The following is an 18,609-nucleotide window of genomic DNA, read 5'->3' as shown; positions in this document are numbered from 1 at the left end:
ATGTTCCAAGATCTTGAAATTCAAGTGCTCCTTTAAATATATGAGGACCTTGCCTTTATGATCAACAGTCACTTTCTAGATGCATGCAGTCCCTTGTGGCCCCAGAGTCCTGTGCGTTATCCAGGTCTTCTTTGTGTATCTACTGGTGGTAGTTTGGTAGAAGCCCATTCTACTAGTTTGGATGATGAAACCCCATGCAGGCTGGGCTTCCTCCAGCTGAATGGACTCCCCCATGGAAAACAGCAATTTTCCGATGACAAAAGGGACACCAGATAAAGCCTTAAAGCCCCTTCCCATCTGGCCTAGAGCCTGTTAGAAAGAAGGGGAGAGTCTCTGGTGGGAGGAGACCTAGAGGTGAGAAAGCTTCCAGTTCTCCCAGTTTCCAGGTGGAGTCAGGTGGGAGCTTCAGGGAACAGGAGCAGGCAGTGGGGGTGTCCCTGTAGGCCTGGGCCCCTACGATGGGTGTATTGACCCGGTCTGGTCAGGGGAGGACAGCAGTTCTGTAGGTGGACTTCAGCAGGTATCCCTGGAATGGCAGTCACGTTACGCCAGGCCACCACAGAGAGAGGGCCCGAGGGCTCGTGAGAGAGTCACGCGCCTATGGAGGGTGGCCGGACGGTGCCCATGGCCAGCCATGCTCTCCCAGACCACCACTGGGCCCCTCACGTTCATTAAAAAGCAGACACATGCTTACAGACTGAGCGTAGTGTGTCCTCGTGAGCTGCATTATAACGACTGCGAAGCTGTGTGTGCACAGTTAAGGCCTACGGGCCTCACCTGATTTAGGGGATAGTGCAGTGTCCCAAGAGAAAGTGTCTCTTTAGAAGGAGACATGGACCGAGGCCCCTTAGAGGGTTTGTGTCTGGGGACACTGGTAGGTCCCAGTGCTTGGGTCTGGGACGTCAAAGCCTGTGGTCTGCTTCATTCTGCTTTGTGGTAGGTTTGGCTAACTCCAGGTCGGGAAGTGGGGCTTGGGTGGGAGGCTGGGTCTGTCTCCTGCCGAATCCCAGGGGGTAAGGTCCGGGTGTGGACTAATGCCCAACATCACACAAGTTACTGCGTTGGCCAATGAGGCAAGCTGCCTGCCTTCTCTGGGCCTCCGTTTCCCTCCACGTGCAGGGGGAGTTGCAGCGTATTTTTCACGCGGAAGGGAAACTGGTGCCCCACTGGCTTCTCTGGGATGTTGGGAGGCCAGGATGCCGGGACAGATGAAAGAATGTTCTGGGAGTGGGCAGTGGTTCTCCAATGGGGTGTTGTCCACACCTCTCTCCAGCCGCATCTCACCGAGCATGCTGTTCTGTCTCCTGCAGCCCCCACGCGGCCCCTGAGCTGGAGGGATGGAGAACTCCTCTGCTGCGTCGGCCTCATCCGAGGCTGGGAGCAGCCGCTCCCAGGAGATCGAGGAGCTGGAGCGCTTCATCGACAGCTATGTGCTCGAGTACCAGGTGCAGGGGCTGCTGGCCGACAAGACGGAGGGCGACGGCGAGAGCGAGCAGACGCAGTCCCACATCTCCCAGGTGAGCGCCAGGGGGGCGGGGGGGTTGGCTGGGGCAGGCCAGGTGCAGGGGCCAGGGCAGACTCCAGCTGGGGAAGAGGGGATCCTAAATCCAGGGAGCGTCTAGTCACCTGGCCCTTGATGGCTGAGGCATGGACGGCCCCAGGCGGCAGAGCCTGGGATCTGGGCAGGAAGCCCCTCTGCTCCACCTCGACTCCATCCTGCCCCATTGAGCCACCAGGGCCCCGGGCAGACTCACAGTTCATTGAACACACATTTATTGAGGACCTGCTATGTGCTCAGCACTGTTCCCTGTCCTCCATAAGCTTATGTTCTAGAAGAGATCTGTAGAATGTGGCTTCTCCAGAATGCACATCCTAAAAGGCTATAACTTGGGAACATTTTCTCTGTATTTGAAATCAGTCATTGGCAGCCGAAGAGCTGAGTCTCAGGCAGTCACTGGGGGCTCTGTGTAGGCACCCGAGGCATTCTGACCCAAATGTCAGGTTGGTGTCATCTGCTCCTGGCCTAGTCTGCAGCAGCCCTGGCCTTGGGTGGAAAGTGGGCTCGGCTGACTGGGGGCCAAGATTCGGAAATCTCGAGTTCTCAAGAGTAAAGTATGAGCCATTAAGGGTAGTGGTGATGTCATATGCATCTTTCCTTAACACGGTAAATCGTCAGGAGATACTGGTTCAAGAGTTCGGTCCAGATTTCCTACTGGCTATCTGTGTGCCTTTGGGCAAACCTCTCAACTTCTCTGAGCCTTGATTTTCTTAGCTGGCAAATGGGGATTATCTTGGTGCCTCAGGAATGTTGAAAGGTCAAAGGTGATGAGAGGCTCCCAGAGCTACAGAAAAGCAGGGTGTTTCCTACACAAGGAGACACGGGGCACGTTTCTTCTCCGGTTCAGGATCTGGGTCTGACATGTTCACCTCTTGCCCTTGTTGTCCCACCTCAAGCTGGGTCTCTTCTGACAAATAGAAGGGAACTGCTTGGATACCCTGCTTGGGAGAAAAAGCCAAGTGCGACCAGCTGGCTCACTGTCTAGGCGCGCAGAAGATTCAGGCCCTCCAGCCATTTAGAAAAGCCAGAGGAAACCTGGAACTCGGGACTGGGGATCAACCTGGGACATTTGGAGGCCATGGTGGTCCCACACCTTACCCTCCAGGGACAGGGAAGAGAAAAATCAGCCCCGAGAGAGAAGTGAAAATGTATGTGATGCTTTCCTTTGTGTCCTTGAGGTTCTAAATCACGATGAGCGTAAGCTTATAATGTTTCTATTATTCGCTCTACACGTGTGTATCGAGCACCTGTCCTGTGTCTCTCACTGTTCTAGGGCTGGTATCTGGGGGTGAGCAAAAGAGGAGGCATAAAGCTCTGCCCTCATGGGCCTTGCATTCTAGGGGTGGGTGTAATTGCTGTGGAGAAAAATAAAGAAAATGAAATAGGAGGGTGAGGAGGGGTTTGCAGTTTTCAGTAGGATATCAGGGAAGATGTCACCAAAGTAGGTGAGGGGTGAGCTGTGCAGGTATCTCGGACAAAGGTCCAGCTGGAAGAGTATTCTAGGGGTAGTAAGACGGCCAATGTGCAGAGAAAAAGGGAGAGCCAGAGGGGGTGAGTCAGGGAGAAAGAGGGGTCACATTGATAAGATGTGCAGACCCTGAGCCCGGGGGGTCTGCCAGCCCTGAGCAAGCAGGGGTGAGAGGAGGAACCAGCCAGAGACCAGGAGGGGGGCTGGCAGGGAGGCAGAAAGAAAACCAGGCAGCGTGGAGTGCTGGGAGTCCCGGGGAGGTGGGGGAGCAGGCTGGCTGTGTCGACGGCAGCTGCTGGACCATGGAAGAGGAAGACTGAGAAGGACCTGACCAGGCTATGGAGGCTCATGGGACCTTGCCTAGAGATGTGCCCGTCAAGCGGCAGGGGCTAATGTTAAGGGGATGGGTTGCAGATGGGCAGGGCAATACGGATCCTCTATGTATTACAGGAGTGTCTCTATAAAGGGGAGAGACCTGGCATTTGGGGAAGTGAGGTCAAAACAGGAGCATCCACGGCATGTCGTGCACTGATGGGAGGGGTCTGGGGCGGAAGGGAGGCTGCGTGGAGCCATGGCCTTGAGTAGAGGAGAAGACTTGGCCCTGGCTCAGGGCCTAAGCAGCTCAACCACAATCACAGAGGGGGCTTTCCAGGCTTGTAGCCATGCTTCCAGAATGAGCCCTCATTGTGCAACATAGCTGTGAGTTTCTCCAGCTACTTTCAGCCGTGATAGCGCAAGGCCAGGTGCCGAGTTACAGAACTGAATTTAACCCGGACTGAGGTTTCTCTGGGCAACGACACTGGAGAGAGGGAAGGGCAAGGGAGTGAGGGAGTCAGGACAGTGACATTCCCTGACACTGAGACAGGCAAGGACAGGAGTGAGGACTCAAGGCAATGATAGATGCTGAAGGGTGGTGGGTCAGTGGACTGGGGGTCCTAGGGAGTTGCTGAGTGGCTGGAGTCCTGCAGGAGTGAGCAGGAAAGGGGAGTGTCCAAGAATGGGTGTTTGAAGTCCAGGGCAGAAGGTGCAGTCGTTGGCAATGAAAGGCTGGGCACGCACATGGGGGTACTGAGCAGAGGAGAGATCAGGACGAGGGGGCAGTGGAGCTGATTGGCAGGGCACAGGAACCGCCGTCACCAACGTCGACAGGTGCTGGAAAAGGTGGCCACGATCCAGGAGAAAAGTCTTCAAGGAGTACAGGGACTGAGGCGGGGGTGGGTGACCTGGGGCCTACAGGTGACGCAAGGAGGGGGTGCCTCGTCTGATGATGTGTTAGTTTCAACCACCTTTATTGTACAGTTAACAGTATCGTCACCTGGAGTGGCAGGCGGAGGAGGGCAGTCAGACTAGACTGGAAAATTTCCAAGGGAAACGAACCTCTTTGGGTCGTGGAAGGCAGGAAGGGGAGGAATGAGGAATTAGGTGAACCAACTCTTGCCTACTCCCGTAAGCGTCCTGGAGTGGATTTTCCCAGGAGCAGCCCCGTGGACAGGGCGCAGGGCTGGCCTGGCCTGTGCTGCCTGCCTCCCGCACTGTGTGGCCTCCAGCGGCCTCCAGCGGCCTCCAGCAGGGCATCCTTCGGAAGCTCTGCCTTGTGAAGTAGGCTCCTCTTATAGGAGGAGTGTCCAAGGATGCCGTGACGCTTCACCCTGGAGAAATGCCTGACGATGGTAGAATTTCTGTTCCCAGAGCAGCCACTGGGGAGATAATTCTGGAAGGAGAGACGCTCCCTGTGTCTCTGACCTCCCTGGGGTGATGGCGGTGCTCTCAAGATACAGAGCAGGTAGAGACGTGCCCTCACCCTGGGCCCTGCCCTTGCGGCTCCTGCTCTGGGACTAGGTCGGGCCTGACCGTGCTTGGATGGCCACATCTGCAGGGGCTTTCAAACAGGTGTTTGTTGTGAGGCGGTGTGGAAAACATGGCTACTTGCGACATCTGACGCGTTTCTTAAACTCTCTGCGTTTTCTGATGTTCCCGGGAAGAATGCAAACACCTGGGAAGATCCTGGGGTCTGCCTGTGTGCGGCTGGCCAAGGAGGGATATTTTAATGCCACGCCTACCAAACTCGCTACCAGAGGCCCACAGACACAGCTGGGGTGCAGACGCCAGAGGGAGGGTGGCCGTGGACAGCTCTAAGTAAGGCTGGGGTTAGATTCATTTCTATAGCACACTTTAAAAAAAATAAAGTCTCTGTTGACACAGCTTGAAGGGAAGTCTTTCTGTTAGAGCACTTTTGCTTGTTCTTATCTAACCTGATGTCTATTTTCAATGGAAACCAAAAACCAAAAAAAACCCCTGAGAATGTCCCCATCTGCCTGTCTGCGGTGGTGTTTTGATGTTTCTGGGAGAGGAAAATTGTTAAGAATCTTGAAAACGTTGAGAAAACTTGAGAGAGTGGAGAATAATGTTGCTTTTCAGTTGGTGAGATCATTTTTTGAGGATCTGGGAGATGATGGTTGACCCTCGGAGGAAAATGCCTCATGATGCTTGTACAGTTGTGTTCTCCCCCTCCCCTCCTTTAGCAACAACTAGGAAGAAAGATGAATGGACGAATGGATGGATGCATGGATGGTTAGATGGGTGGGTGGAAAGAGATGATGGATGGATAGATAGATAGATAGATAGATAGATAGATAGATAGATAGATAAAGCGAGCCAGTGAGTTTCCTTTTCTTTAGATGAGTAACCAAGAGAATGTATGTTCTGATTTCCCCACACTTTTGGGATACCACATTTAAAATTACATGCCCTACCCCCCAACCACCGCATGTACATTTCAGGAGTGCCCGCCCTCCAGTGGATTCCAAGTCTTCACTCTGTCTTTGGGAGAAGGAAGCCGTATTCTACAGGAGAGAAAACTGCTGGAGTACAGAGTGGGGAAGGGACCAAACCATCCTGCTTGCTGGTCGCTGAGCTGGGCCCCTGGCCACCTGCCTGGAGCTCCACTGTCAGATGGATAGAACGTAGGGACATTGTAAAGAGCAGATACATTAATGAAAGCATATTTCCCCATAAATTCTTGGTAACGGGTGAAATAATGAACCAGTGAGAGTGAAAATAACTTCCTATGGTCCTTTCTGATGTTGTCAAGCACTTGAGCCTCCTAGGTTTGGTCTAAAATGCAGAGTGTCCTTACCAAGAGCAATGCAGCCATGTGGATGTCAAGAATGGGTTGCAAGTGCTCAGACTGGCGTGACTTTCTCACACTCACAGTGTTTTTCCTTCTCTTTCTCTTCATGTGTTTCCTTCATTCTGCTTTCCCTGTTCGCTGTTCCCTCACCCCCTTTTATCCCATTCCTTCATTTCCTCCTGCCCTTTGAACCCTCTCCCCTGCTGGCTTTACTCATGGGAGGAAATGCTCAGTGGTGGACCCTCCATGAAAGGCTTAACTGAAGAAGTGAGTTTAGGGGAATTGTAGGATGGTTGAGCATGGGGGCCTCATTTTTTTAGAGATACGATTTATTTTTAATTACACGAGTCCTCTATGCATACATTGTTGTGGTACACAAGAATTCTAATATTGGCAATAAAATCTCCCCTAGCTGCTGCCTCATTCCACTGCTTTGATTGGTAAGTTAACTTCATCACCCTTTTTAATGCATTTACCAACCTATACATAACATAGGACTTATAGAAATACATTATTTCAAAATCATAAATCAGGGACGCCTGGGTAGCTCAATTGGTTAAGGGTCTGCCTTTGGCTCAGGTCTTGATCCCCAGGTCCTGGGATCCAGTCCCACATTGGGCTCCTTGCTCAGCGGGGAGCCTGCTTCTCCCTCTGCCTGCCCCTCCCCCGGCTTGTGCACCTGTGCACGCTCTCTCTCTCTGACGAATAAAATCTTTTTAAAAAAATCATAAATCATAGCCAATGAGTATATTGTTCAATAACCTATATCTTTCACCTCTCTGTATGCCCTAGGGATTCTTCCAGCCTTGTACACCCCCTGTGTTCTGCTTAATGGCTACGCAGTAGTTCATACCATCGATATCCCATAGTTTAACATTCACCTGCTGAGAGGGATTCAGAGAACTTCTGAATTTTCCCCTGGAAATGTAAAATACTTCAGTGAATATTACTGAACATGCCTCCTCTTGCATATACAAAAGTGTTTATTTAGGTAGATGCTGAGAAATAAATCATTTCTAATAGCTATTGTCCGATTGTTTTCTAAAATGTTCTGTTTTTCACACACCACCAGTGTATTGGGACAAATCAGCTCTTGGCGTCTTAATTTGCATTTTCTTGATATGTCTAGTGAGGTTGTGCCCTTTTTAATCTGATTACCAGTCATTTTTTTAATGGGTTAAAATTTTATTTTACTTTTAAAGCAACAATTGGAAAAAGAGAGGTAATCAGGAAAGAGAGGAAGAAACCTCTCTATCTACCTATCTCTATCTATCAGAATAACTTTGTGATAAAACTCATGTCCTTTTTGGGTATTATTTTTTCTTTATATACCTCTTACAACATTGACCTTCTCACATACATGTAACTTTTAGCTCACTCATTTATTTAGCATGATCTCCTAGACATCGTTTGGTGGTTTTTGGCATAAAGTATAATGTTTAAATCGGCCCCTTTTCTGCTAATCAGTATTGGTTAAAGAGTGAAGTATAATTAGAGCTGACATTGTTCATTCAAGCCCTGATCTAGGCTCTGGGGATAAACTCAAGAACAGAATGAACCATAATCCCTGCCCCCCAACCCCCACCCCTTCTTTTCGAATGGAGAAAGATGGCAGACCGAGAAGGAAATAGGGTGGTCGAAGGTGTTAATACACCTGAGGGCGCAGGAGAGGGAATAGTGCTGGGCTGTCCCACGGAGCTTACTTAGACTTTCTGAGCAAAGATTTGAAGAAAGTGAAAGAATGAGGCCACATGGGAACCAGTGTTCCAGGCAAAGGAGATGTCGAGGTCCCAGCTCTGCTGTGGGAGTGCGTCCTGCTTCGAGGAACAGCTTGGGGGCCATTCTGGCTGGAGCAAAGTGAGCAAGGGGGAATGTCCTAGAAGAGCCAGATCTGCAGGGTCTTTCCCTCCCCGGTGAGGACTCTGGCATTTTCTCTAGTGAGACGGGGCGATGCTAGAGGGTTTTGAGCAGAGGATGGGCATGGTGTGACTGGCTTAATAGTATCACTCAGGGTGCTGTGTGGAGAACAGGCTATGGCAAGAGGCTAGCAGTGGGGCGTGGTCAGGAAAGGAAGCGGGGGGACCAGGAAGCCATTTGGCTGATCCAGGCAAGAGGTGATGGTGGCAGTGGGGTCACCATGCCGGTGGTAAAACACAGTCAGATTCTTGGTATACCTTAACGGTGCAGAGAACATGGTTATGGACCCTGAGGATTTTAGCCTGAGTAAATGGTGGAGTAGACTTTGCAGAAATGAGAGATATATAGGAGACCCTGAAGAGTAGCTTTGGGGCGCAAAGATCAAGAGTTCATTTGGGAACGAGAAAGGGTTAAGATAGTCTTACCGCCTTGCTGGCATTGCTGATCAAGCAGGTAGACGTGCAGAGGTGGCGTTCAGAGAGGAATGACCTGGAGACTTAGTCTGTCAATAGTAGCATATGATTGGCATTTTAAGCCCAGGAATGAGGGCGCTTAGAGAAGAGGGTCCGATATTGAGCCCTATGAGACTGAGGAGATGGGCAGGAGCTAAAAAGAACACGGAAGTGTGTCCATGTTAACTGATTTACCCTTCGCAACAATTCTGTGAAGATACTGTTATTGTTACCAGCTTACAGGGGAGGAAACTAAGGCACAGAGAGGTTGACTAAGCTGCCCAAGGTCACACAGCAAGTGTGGGGCCAGTCTGAGGTCTGAACCAGGTCGTCTTACTCCGGTTGCCATACACTTAACCTCTCTACTGTTGGTAGTTCCTGTTAATTATTACAGGTGCAGGAACTTGAGTCTTAGGGTTAAAGTGGCTCGTCCAAGGTCATCGAGTTAAGTGGTAGAGCCAGGAATAGGAACTCAAGATTCATTGCTTCAAGAACTCGAGCTCCTAATCACTACATTATGCTCCCTCTACAACAGGAAAGTTGGGTTTTTTTCTTTTTAAGATAGGAGCAAAAAGCCTTTCTTCCAATCCAGTCTCAGCCCTTGGGAGCAGCTCCTCCCCCTTGCACACAAGCCTTCCCTGGAGCATCATGTGGGTGGAGAGTGGGCTGCCAACCTGTCTCTGCTCCCACCTCCCCTTCTTGTTTCTCCTCTCCGTGGACAGGGAGCCCAGGGGCCCAGCAGAGAGGAACTCGCTCCTGACTTGGAGAAGCTCAGTCTGTAGGCTGGCAGGATTCTGCTCCTGGCTGTCCTATGCCTGAGCCCCGTGAGACGGTGAGGAAGCCACGTCCCCTTTCTGGGCTTTGCGAGAAAGCCATGGCTCCCACTTGACCTTCAGACTGCTCCCTGGGTGGTTCCTGCCGCCCCCTTGCTAAGATGACTTTTAAAATGATTTTTCACTTTGAAATAAATTCAGATGTAAATAAAAATGGCACTAATAGTACAAAGCATCCCTGTATATCCTTCACCCATAGTATCCAATTATTAATATTTTACCACTTTGCTTTCTGCCTCTCTTTTCTCTCAGAGAGAAAGAGAAAGAGAGAGAGAGAGATTCTATAAAGAGATTCTTTTATTTATTTGAGAGTGAGTTGCAGGCTCCCCTTTGTTCCTGAACACATCAGTGTGTGTTTTCTAAGAACAAGGACATTCTCTTACATAGTCAGAGTATAGGAAATAAACATTGAAACAATATTATTATTTAACCTATAGACCTTATATTTCACCAGTTTCCCCAGTAATATCCTTCATAGCAAGGAAAGAAAGAAAGAAAGAAAGAAAGAAAGAAAGAAAGAGAAAGAAAGAAAGGGAGGGAAGAAAGGAGGGGAGGGAGGGAGGAAGAAGAAACAGAAAGAAAGAAAGAAAGGAAGGAAGGAAGAAAGAAAAGAAAGAAAGAAAGAAAGAAAGAAAGAAAGAAAGAAAGAAAGAAAAGAAAAGAAAAGAAAGAAAAAGAAATTGTACATTCCTCAAAAATTAAACATAGAATTACCATGTGATACAGCAATTCTGCTTCTGGACATATATCCCAAAGAATTCAGAGCAAGGACACAAACAGACATTTATACATCCATACGCATAGCAGCGTTATTCACAATAGCCAAAAGGTGGAAACAGGGGCGCCTGGGCGGCTCAGTTGTTAAGCATCTGCCTTCTCCTCAGGGCGTGATCCCGGAGTCCTGGGATCGAGCCCCACATCAGGCTCCTCCGCTGGGAGCCTGCTTCTTCCTCTCCCACTCCCCCTGCTGTGTTCCCTCTCTCGCTGGCTGTCTCTATCTCTGTCGAATTAATAAAATCTTAAAAAAAAAAAAAAAAAGGTGGGAACAACCCGAGTACCCATCAGTAGATGACTGGATAAAGCAAATGTGGTCTATCCATGCAATGAAATAGTATTGAGGCTCAAAAAAAAAAAAAAAAAAAAAAAAAAAAGGAAATCTGTGACATGCACAACATGGATGAATCTCAGGGACTTTATGGTCAGTGAAATAAACCAGACACAAAAGGACAGATATCATATGATTCCACTTCCATGAGACACTTAGAATAGTAAAGCTCGCAGAGAGTAAAGGCGGAATAGTGAAATGGGTAGCGGGGCCTGGGAGTTAGTGTTTGATGGGAACAGAGTTTCAGTGTGGGATGATAAAAACGTCCTGGAGATGGGCGCCTGGGTGGCTCGGTCTGTTAAGTGTCTGCCTTCGGCTCAAGTTACGATTCCAGGGTGCGGGGATCGAGTCCTGCATTGGGCTCCCTGCTCAGTGGGGAGTCTGCTTCTCCCTTTGCCCCTCCCCTCACCCCTGCTCTTGCTCCCTCACTCTTGTTCTCTCTCTCTCTCTCAAAAAATAAATAAATAAAATCAAAAAAAAAAAAAAAGAAAGAAAGAAAGAAAGAAAGAAAGAAAGAAAGAAAGAAAGAAAGGAAGGAAGGAAGAAGGAAAAAGTCCTGGAGACGGATGGTGGTAGTGGCGGCACAATAATGTGAATGTACTTAATGCTCCTGAAATATACTCTTAAAAAGGGATAAAATGGTACATTTTATGTTCTGTATATTTTACTATAATAAAAAAAATTTCTGGTTCAGTATCTAATCCAAGATCACACATTGCCTTTAGTATCCAACACTTTTATTGGCTCTTTGAATTAAAAGCTATTTATTCCTTCACTCCTTCTGCCACTTTTTGGCTGTGTGACCCTGGGTAAGTTACCAGCCGTGCTATGCCTCAAATTCTGCATTTGCAACGTGGGCACAATAAAGGCGCCTACCTCTCTAGGAAGAGTAAATAAATATAGATAATAGGCTAGAGGTCAGTGACATCTTTATATATTCTGACAAATTCATTTTTGTTATACACCCCACAAGTAGTCTCTCACTTGGCTTTAATTTTGTTCACGGTTTCTTTTGTCACACAGAAGTTTTAGATTTCAATGTGGTTTAAAACTCGGATCTTGGCGTTTAATCAACTTGGAATGTGCTGTTGACGGATAGCGTGAGGCAGACATCGAGGGTAATTTTTCCTCATTTTCCTCCAGTTGTCTCAATCCCTGCGTTTATTGATGATCTGTCCTTTCCTCTGATCAGGAACACGATCCTTATTATATAATTTATGATCTAAATACCCATTTGTACACCTGTTTGTTTATGGATGCAGTCTCGTGGTTATCTCTTCGTCTCATCCTATACTAAGTCAGCTTGCTGGTTTGGCTCCAGCCTTGGAATATACTTGGATATCGGGACGTGCAATCCCTAGGGGGCTTTGTACCATTGGAAAAGGGGGTGGTTTTTTTTTTAAGCACAGTCAGCCTCCCCCACTCTCTGCTTTTCCTCCCCCAGGGCTCAATGTTTCCCCCGTCTTTTACCAAGTCTGCTCCTAAGATACTGTCCCTCCCGGGATGCAATGACAGAGACTGGATTTTAATTTTTTTATTGTGAAATTATTTATTTTTTTTAAAGACCTTTATTTTAAGTGATCTCTACACCCAGTGTGGGGCTTGAACTTACAACCCCGAGATCAAGAGCCGCATGGTCTACCAGCTGAGCCAGCCAGGTGCCCCACTGTAAAATAATTTAAATGTGCCAATGAGAGTAAAGAATAATAGAATAGCATCTATTTTGAGTATAGACTAAGCATCTGTACTCCCCTGTTTATGAAATCTTCACCCTCTGCCATCTGTGTTTCAGGTTTTTAAAGTAAGAAATAAATGATAGCAGCAGGGTAGAGGCCCCATACCACTCCCATGTTCATCGTTTCCATATATCAAAATGTCCTACTTTTCCTGCCTCCTTGTGTTCAATGACCTTTTCAGGAGGACACCTCCTCTTCCCCCAGAGGACTTGCTTCTAGCCGTAAACCAGTTTCCCTTGAAGGAGAAACTCTCTAGTGTTGGAATCAGGCATGGGGGTGGGACAGCTGAGCTTGCCCCAGGCAGGGGCACTTCTCTCCTTCTGGAATCACGCATACAGATAAGGACAGGTTAAGGGAAGGTCTGCGTCCGGAGATTTTTCTAGGCGATGGCTCAGAAAAGGTGAGGGGGAGGCAGGAGGTAGGGGCTATAACCTAAGAGCAATCCCAGCAGAGGTGGGGAGGAGCTTTGGAGTGGGGAAGGGAGAGTTCCCAAGGGGCTTTAGGACTGAGGAAGGAACCCTCATCCCCGATGGAGGTGATCCCAGCACCAGGCAGCGGCAGGGGAGGGGAGGTCCCTGGGGCTGCTGCTGGTTCAGGGGTTGGAGATGGGTGCCTCGCAAGCCCAGTGGGCACAGTTTTGTGGGATAAGTGCAGGGATTCATGCTCAATTCCTTTCCGGGGCACAGGAAAGCTGTGCAGAGCTGGACCACAGTCCCTTCTGCACCCACTTTGCCCAGGGGCCTGCCTGTATCCAGCCCTGACTGGGTCTCTGGGGTGGCTTTCTGTAGACTTTATGGCCTTGTTTGCTCTCCTTCACACAGATCGGCTCCTCTGCTTGCTGCTTGTCTGTCCCATGCTCTCAGATCCGTTTTTTCATTTCCTTCTCTGCCTCCACGGCCAGTGAAAACCTGGATGCCAGACTCGAACCTCCTGCCCTGCTTCCCGCCCAACCCCCACCTGGGCCAGTTAGCCTTCCCTAACGTGACTCTGATGACCCCCTCCCCGAGCAGGGTTACCCCCTTCTTCTGACCCTGTCTACTGGAAAAGGCTCCGAGTACCTTGAACAGAGAGTCATGCTTGCTGCAGTCCGCCTCTGAGCTGGCCGCTGTTTGCTGCCTGTGTCTGTGCCCCGGCTTGCGCTTCTCCGGGAACCCCCACTTGCCCATCTTCCTTCCTGAACCCACCCCCCACCCCCCTGCCAAGGGAACACTTTCTTCTTTCCGCCTTGCCCTCCACCTGGCATCGCTGTTGTTGGACAGCTGGCCTCTCCAGCGAAGGGAGGCCCTAATTGCAGGTCCCGTATGGAAAGCGCCCAGGGAATGGCCTCTGGTTGGTGGCTCTGAATTTCAGGATGACCTTGACAAAGCAGAGCCGTCTCTCAGGAGCTTGGAACCACCGTCGGAGAGCCTAATGGGGGGGGGGTGAGGTTGCACCTGGCAGTGCATGAAATCTCAGCCTTCTATCTGCTTGCCTGGCAAGAGGAGCCATTGAGACTCCCCGCACTGCTTGCTGACCCCAGGAGTTTGCCCACCCAGGAGTCAGTGTTCTAGGAGATGTCACACAGGTGCTGTGCAGCTGGGATGAAGGGTTTGGGACACCTGGGTTGTGGGGGGGGAGGCCTTTCTCTGCAAGGCTGTCCTAGGATGGGATGGAGAGTGCGTGATCCCAGCCAGTAGTCACCGCATGCCTTGGCCATCCCCTACCCTGTCAGCCAGGTCCCAGCCAGGAAAGGAGAAACCACCGCAAGGATAGAAAACAGGGATTGTTTTTATAGCAGTTTAAACGCTTTATACACATATGAACATACATACGTGTATCTGTATATATCATTCAAAAACATGTGTGCATACATACAGATATGTATTACTTCTTATTTTGAAATTATTTTAGTTAAACTTAAGGCAAAGGTATAAACATAGTACAGCGTGTTCCCATGGACCTGTCCAGCTTCCCCTAATACGAACACCGTGCATAACCGTAGTACAATAAAGAGAACTGAGGAATTAGCATTGGTATCAGGAGACTTTATTCAGATTTCACCAGTCTCCCCACAAATGTTCAGTTTTCTGTTGCGGGATCCAGATTTGCCTCCAGTTGTCCTTTCTCCTTATTCTCCTCCAATCTACGCACCCTTCCTGGGTCTGGTCTTCCATGAGAGTGCTGGTTACTCGTTTCATAGAAAGTTCGTCCATTTGGGTCGCCTGATGTTTGCTCCTGAGTAGACTGAGGTTGTGTATTTTTGGCAAGAACGCCTCGGAAGCGACGTGCCCTCTTCAGCACATCATCCCGAGGAGTCCGTGATGTTGATACTTGTCGTTATGGCCAGTGTTATCCCCCGTCTCTCGGTTAAGGTGGTGTCTGGTGGATTTCTCACTTTCCTTCGTATAATTAATGAAAAAATATATTTATAATTAATAATTGGTATAATTAATAAATATCTTGGGAGAGATGCCTTGAGACTGCAAATATCCAGACAGAGGGAATTTATTCCAGGCAGTTGGTTACCCAGATGATAGAAGCTGAGGAGCCAAATAAGCCAGAGGTCAGCCATCCCAGGAAGCTAATCCCACCTCCAGGCCTGAGGCACAAAAGGAGGAGATGGTGTTGCCAGAGCCTGGGGGTCATGGTCATGCACAGAAGGCCTATCTGGTGAGGTCTGGAGCCATGAAGGAGACCCAGTCCCTGCCGGTAGGGCCCCCTAAGGCATAGAGAGAGGGGAGAAGCGCCTTGGCCTCTCCCTTCTTCCTGCCTCCCCGTGGCCGAACCCAGCTGGAAGCCAGCTGACACAGGAGGCTGGGAATCGAGTCTGCAGGGGTCAGCTCCTCTGCCGTGCCCAACAGGGATGGGCCAGACGTGGCTGCGAGGGCACACTTGCCCGGGACTGCTGCCCCGCTGTTTCGCTCGAGCTGCACCGTCCAGCATGGTACCCTCGAGTCACGTGTGTCTCAAGCTCATCTGACATGTGCTCTAAGTAGATTTCAAAAACTTGATATGGAAAGAAGAATGTAAAAGATCTCATTAATAATGTTTTAGGGGTGCCTGGGTGGCTCAGTCAGTTCAGCGTCCAACTCTTGCTTTTGGCTCAGGTCATGATCTCAGGGTTATGAGATCGAGCCCTGCGCGGGGCTCTGTGATCACTGGGGAATCTGCTTGAGTTTCTCTCTCTCTCTCCCTCTCCCTCTGCCCTTCCCCCCAACACAGGAGCACGCACCCTCTCTCTCTCAAATAAATGAATAAATCTTTTTAAAAAATAATGTTTTATATTAATTACCTGTTGAAGTAATCATATTTTGGATATATTGAGAGAAATAAAATCTATTATTAAATTTAAGTTAACCTGTTCCTTTTTAAAATCTGGCTGGTAGATCATTTAAAATTAGTTCTGTGGCTCCCGTTTGTGACTCTCATATTATTTCCTTTGGATAGCGCTGCTGTGGAGTGCACTTGGACTGTGTGTCAGCAGCCTGTGTCCACAGCCCTATCACAAAGGTCATGCCCTTGACCCCCAGTCCAGAGGGTGTGGCCGGGGGTGGTCTTACAACACCGAGACTGCACTGGCCTCGAGCCATTCACACTCACTCTGTGTTGACCAAGTGTGTCAAATAGAGATATTGGGCTCCTCTGCTCTTCGCCCATCGGTGTAGGTCAAGGTCAGTGTTCAACATCAGCCCTAGGGGCTAGCTAATGTTTAACACGATGATGAAAAACACCACCCTAGAGCTGAATAGCACCTTACAGAGGAAAAGCTGTACTGTTACTACTACTTCCGATCTCTGCGGTGTTTTTATAAGTTTACAGAAGCCCTTCATTTCAACCTTGCAGTCCCCCAGCCTTGCTGTCCCGGTTTGCAGATGACCAGACAAAGCCTGGGAAATCCGTGGATTGCAGTGGCTCCCATACTTCGGGGTGCATCAGCAGGGGAGCTTGTCAGAGCGCAGCAGCTCAGCCCCACCCTCACCGAGTCTGATTCAGAGGGTGGAGGGCGGGGCCCAGGGACCCCTGGGCAGCAGGTTTGGGGGAATCTCACGCAAGTAGTCATGAGACCACACTTTGGGGCACCCCAGGTCTCTGAGCTCTTGAGGAGTGAGTGCTGGAACTGGGCTGGAGCCAGGCTTCTGATGGCCAGTCTGGGGCTCTTCCTGTCTGCCCACGGGTCCACTGTCCCCTGGAGCTGGGGACTCGGGAAGATCCACACGTATATGCCTCACCCCCAGGTCAGGCAGTTAGATGCAGTGCTGGTTGTTCAACATACAACCACTCTGTGTCAGGTGTGAACTCTGGAAGGTAGCTGGGTCTCGAATTCTCTGGTGGGCTTCTGTGAAGGGAAGTCACTTTGCCTTCCCCAAGCAACACCAGAGGGGTCACCTCAGGGTGGAATTTGGAGATGCCAAAGTGGACCTGCTGGTAGGGAAGGATTTGCCTTTGAAAAAGGTCGAGTAGGATTTTATCCTGGCTCTCCTGCAGAAGGGCAAGGCCGTCCCGGGAAGGCCCTGGCAGGGTGAGGACGAGCCTATGTGTCCAGCCATCACTGACCACTCCTTTCTCTCCTGCAGTGGACAGCAGACTGCAGTGAGCAGCTGGACAGCAGCTGTTCCTTCTCCCGAGGGCGAGCCCCCGCACAGCAGGTAGGGAACCAGCTCTGTGCTCCTTCTGGTTGTCACGCGTCTTGTCTGTCTGGGTTCCTGGGCTGGCTCGTGATGGCTCTCCTGAGCTGTGATGATGTGGCGAGAGCAAGAAATAGGAGAGAGGAGGGTGCGGTCTGCTTTCTGGAAAGTTCTCCCTGAACACCCGGCCCACAGCGATGCACCCCCTCCTCAAAACACATAGATTCCTGAAATACTTGTTTGTCATTTGATGATTTTTGCATCAGCATCTGCAAACAACGGCATGTCTATTGAGAGGAGAGTGGATGAATGAAGCTTGGAATAGTATACGGGAGTAGCATGAATGAACTTGGAGGTTCGCGCATCAGCGTTGGTGGTAGATCCCACAAACAGTGGGACTCCTGTGGTTTGGGTGCTGGTGGGGCACTTGAGATCACTTCTGTTCCAGATTTGCAGAGGACCTGGAGGGGCAGAATGCAACGGTGAGGTGTCAGCACCCCCCCCCAACACGCCCTACCTGCCAGCCATCCAGCTTCCTGTTCCCGGCTGGATCCTGCTGCTTCTCTCCCTGCTGCTTGCCTGTGAGCTCCCAAGGGGGCACCCACACAGGTGTAGGGGGTGTGGCTGGGAGGGAAGAGGCAGCCGCTCTGGTGACCCCCATGCCCCAGACACCCTCTGGTCGTCCAGCCGTTTTTGCTGATACTTTATTCCTGGGAGACAGTGGGCTTTGAAGCTGAAAAAAGCCATGCACCCCAACGGTCAGCCAGCCTCACGCTATGCCTGTCCAGAGAGATATGGGGAGCCTTTATGGGCTCCTGCACTCACATGCTCCCAGTTTCAGAACAGCTGCATTCACACATTGCCCTGAGCCCGCTTGCTTGTGTCTGACTTCAGTCCCGTGGCACTGATGAAGTCAACTCATCTCTCTTGCATCCCAAGGGAAAATGGTCAGTGGCTTCAGTTCTAGATCATTCTTAGGCTGCAGGGCTTTGTACACCCATGGTGTGGGGGGATAGCTATTCTCTCACACTACAAGATGTTTGTGTGTGTTTCATTGTTTCTTAGGCAGGAGGCCGTAACAAGAACCCTGGGTTGGGGTTGTGGGTAGGGGAGGAGGCGGGAGACCCAGGGTCTCCTATTTGCTCTGCCACAAATTTGGTAGAAATCCTTTTTGGCCTCAGCTTCCCCCTATAAATATCAGGGAACTCAGTGGCCTTTGAGGGTCTGTCTAGCTTCTCCATCCCACTTTGTAACTGAAGAAACGGAGGTGTAATGACCTGACCCAGCTGGGACTTGAACCCAGGTCTCTCACCTGCCCCTCCCCCCATTTGGCCGTCTTTCTTGCTTTACTACAGTAGGTGTCCTTCCATGGAGGACTGTTGTTCCTGCCACTAGACTGCCAGTGCTTGGTCAGGAACCCCGTGTTATACTCCCTGAATCCCTCCAGCCATGGCATGAGGCCCAGCACTTCAGGAGCTCTGTCTGCCAATTACCCTGTGGTTTCCTATGCGACGACTCCCTTAACTCTTCAGTGGCAAAGGTGGGCTTGGATCTGGGAACTCAAGAACAGAGAGAGGGTTCCAGGGAAGGGTTGAAATTCTTGGATAGGGGACATAAGTGGCTGATAAATGAGAGACCAGAAAACTAGCTCTCTGTTATTTGGTCAGTAGGTGTCTGGTTCTGGAATCTTCCAGAAGTTTCCTTTTCTTTTTTTCTCTCCCCTCTATCACCTTTTCTGGCCCCCCTCTTCCCACCCATTCCCTCTGGTCTCATTCTCCTATCACTTCTAACAGGATTCCAAGGGAC

The 18,609-nt window shown here is 50.0% G+C and overlaps 1 protein-coding gene across 5 annotated transcripts in view; it reads left to right on the top strand.

The window, feature by feature from the left end:
• CTIF (cap binding complex dependent translation initiation factor) overlaps positions 1-18,609 on the top strand; it is a 308,542-nt gene that overhangs the window by 95,585 nt on the left and 194,348 nt on the right. For all 5 annotated transcript variants that reach the window (XM_040632532.1, XM_040632531.1, XM_008691789.2 and 2 more), the window contains 2 exons: positions 1,311-1,517; positions 16,753-16,824. In XM_040632532.1, the coding sequence (XP_040488466.1) occupies positions 1,338-1,517; positions 16,753-16,824 (252 nt within the window). In that variant the 5' untranslated portion in view covers positions 1,311-1,337. The remainder of the gene's footprint in view (positions 1-1,310; positions 1,518-16,752; positions 16,825-18,609) is intronic.

This window comes from Ursus maritimus, unplaced genomic scaffold, assembly GCF_017311325.1.
Source record: "Ursus maritimus isolate PB19 unplaced genomic scaffold, ASM1731132v1 scaffold_18, whole genome shotgun sequence".
In the NCBI taxonomy this organism is placed as follows: domain Eukaryota; kingdom Metazoa; phylum Chordata; class Mammalia; order Carnivora; family Ursidae; genus Ursus; species Ursus maritimus.
This window is presented reverse-complemented; position numbering and strand designations above follow the sequence as displayed.